General features: G+C 35.8%; 1 protein-coding gene across 1 annotated transcript; it reads left to right on the forward strand.

Moving 5' to 3' along the window:
• On the forward strand, nucleotides 1–1,302 carry LOC130963302 (uncharacterized). The gene has a single exon (XM_057889433.1). It carries the CDS (start codon nucleotides 1–3, stop codon nucleotides 1,300–1,302), a length of 1,302 nt encoding a protein of 433 aa, XP_057745416.1.
• The last annotated feature ends 969 nt before the right edge of the window (nucleotides 1,303–2,271 follow it).

Here is a 2,271-nt window from a genome sequence, read left to right on the forward strand (position 1 = left end):
ATGCACTGTGCAATCAGCTTTGAAAAGTTCAGAAAAGTGTCAAGGTGTAAAACAGCGAAAGAAATCTGGGATAAGCTCAGACTCACTCATGAAGGCACTAAGCAAGTGAGGGAGACCAGAATTGACATGCTGATGAAGGAGTATGAAATATTCAGTATGAAGGAAGATGAGAGCATCGATCAAATTTTCGAAAGGTTCTCGATAATCATCAACAATCTGGACGCCATGGGAAGAAGCTACTCTGAAGAAACCTTGGTAAGAAAGATTTTGAGAAGTCTTACTAAGAAATGGAAAGTGAAAAGCACAGCCATCTCTGAAAGGAATGATTTAATCAAAATCACCTATGATGAGCTGAGAAGCAAGCTGCTGGCTTATGAAACCACTCACATGTCTCAAGACAAAGATGACAAAAAAAAAAGTATAGCACTAAAATCAAGAATGACAGCCCAAGGAGAAGAATCTGATGACAGTTTCTTAGATGAAGAAATGGTGCTCTTTGCAAGAAAAATGAGAAGACTACTAAGATACAAAAATAAAGGCAAAGGAAGCTCTTCATCCAAAGATGTCAAGAAAGATCAAGTCAAGTTCACATGCCATCACTGCAAGGAGCCTGGTCACTTCAAGTCAGATTGCCCTCAACTTAAGAAAGGCGAAAAATTCAAGAAAGACAAAAAGAAGGTGATGATGGCAACATGGGAGGACTTGGAGAACGACACTAGCTCAGAAAGCTCAGATCAAGAAGCTCAATTATGTCTGATGGCAGATCATAATGATGAAGATGAGGTAGATCTCTCTAACTTATCTATTGATGAACTGCACTACATTATTAAAGACATTTCTGTGAACTCTAAGAAACTCTTGGATAAGTATGCTAAATGTAAGAAAGAAAATGAGGCTTTGAGGACAGAAAATGATCTTCTTCTGAAAAAGATTAAGGCAAATGAAACTAATAATGAAAAGCTTTTAAAAGAAGAAAACATTGCCTTGCGAACTGAATTAGAAAAATTCAAACTCAAGCATGAAGTTACTGCCTCCACTGATTTGATTTCTGAAAACAAAAAACTGAATGAACAAATAAAAAGTTTGAATGAAGACTTAGCAAAGTTTGTTCAAGGTTCTCAAAATCTGAACAAATTACTTGCTTGTCAAAAGTTTGGGTTTGAAAAATCTGGAATTGGTTTCATTGAGGAAAATAAATCTGTTTTCAAACCAAACTTTCAAAAATCTGAACCTTCCTCTTCCAAATTTTTCAAACCAAAAGGATTTAGCAAACCCCAGAAATCAGTGCTACAAATGCAATAGAAATGGTCATGATCCTCCTCAATGTTTCATCTTTCTTAGGTCTTTTGGTAATGATAGTAAGTTATATAAAGTTGTTCATGATTTTAATGCTCTTGGGCAACCAAGAAGATTTCACATCAAAGGATCCAAATGGATTTGGATACCTAAGGTTAGCTAAAGAACATGCAGGTTTGCCTTGCATCCAAGAAGAAAATGGAAATGTGGTATCTTGATAGTGGATGTTCAAGGCATATGACCGGAAGGGATACTTTCTTCATTAAACTCAACAAATATAATGGAGGATTTGTCACTTTTGGAGATAATGGAAAAGGTAAAATAATTGCCATTGGTAAGGTTGGCAAAGATTTTTCAACTTGCATTGATAGTGTCTTCTTAGTTGATGGGTTAAAGCATAATCTATTGAGCATAAGTCAATTGTGTGACCTTGGGTATGCTGTAACCTTTAGGAAATCTGATTGTAGAGTCATAAATGAGAAAACAGGGGCTGTTTTATTTGTTGCCAAAAGAAGTGACAATGTTTATGGTATCACTCTAGATGATCTAAAAGTTCAAAATGTAACTTGTTTCTCTTCAATGGAATCTGAAAAATGGATGTGGCATAAGAGGTTAGGACATGCTAGCATGTTCCAAATCTCTAAGCTTGTAAAGAGAGACTTAGTTAGAGGTCTTCCTAATATAAAATTTGACAAGGACATCACTTGTGATGCGTGTCAAATGGGTAAACAAATTAAAACCTCTTTCAAACCCAAGGAAGATGTCTCTACTAAGAAACCATTGGAATTGTTACATCTTGATCTGTTTGGACCAACTAGGACTCAAAGTCTTGGAGGAAAGAGTTATGGCATGGTAATTGTGGATGGCTATACTAGATTTGGCTGGGTGTTCTTTCTTGCTCATAAACATGAGGCTTTTTCAGTTTTTGAGAAATTCGGCAAAAAGGTTCAAAATGAAAAAGGTTTAAAAATTGTT

The sequence above is a fragment of the Arachis stenosperma genome, chromosome 2 (assembly GCF_014773155.1).
Source record: "Arachis stenosperma cultivar V10309 chromosome 2, arast.V10309.gnm1.PFL2, whole genome shotgun sequence".
Taxonomy (NCBI): domain Eukaryota; kingdom Viridiplantae; phylum Streptophyta; class Magnoliopsida; order Fabales; family Fabaceae; genus Arachis; species Arachis stenosperma.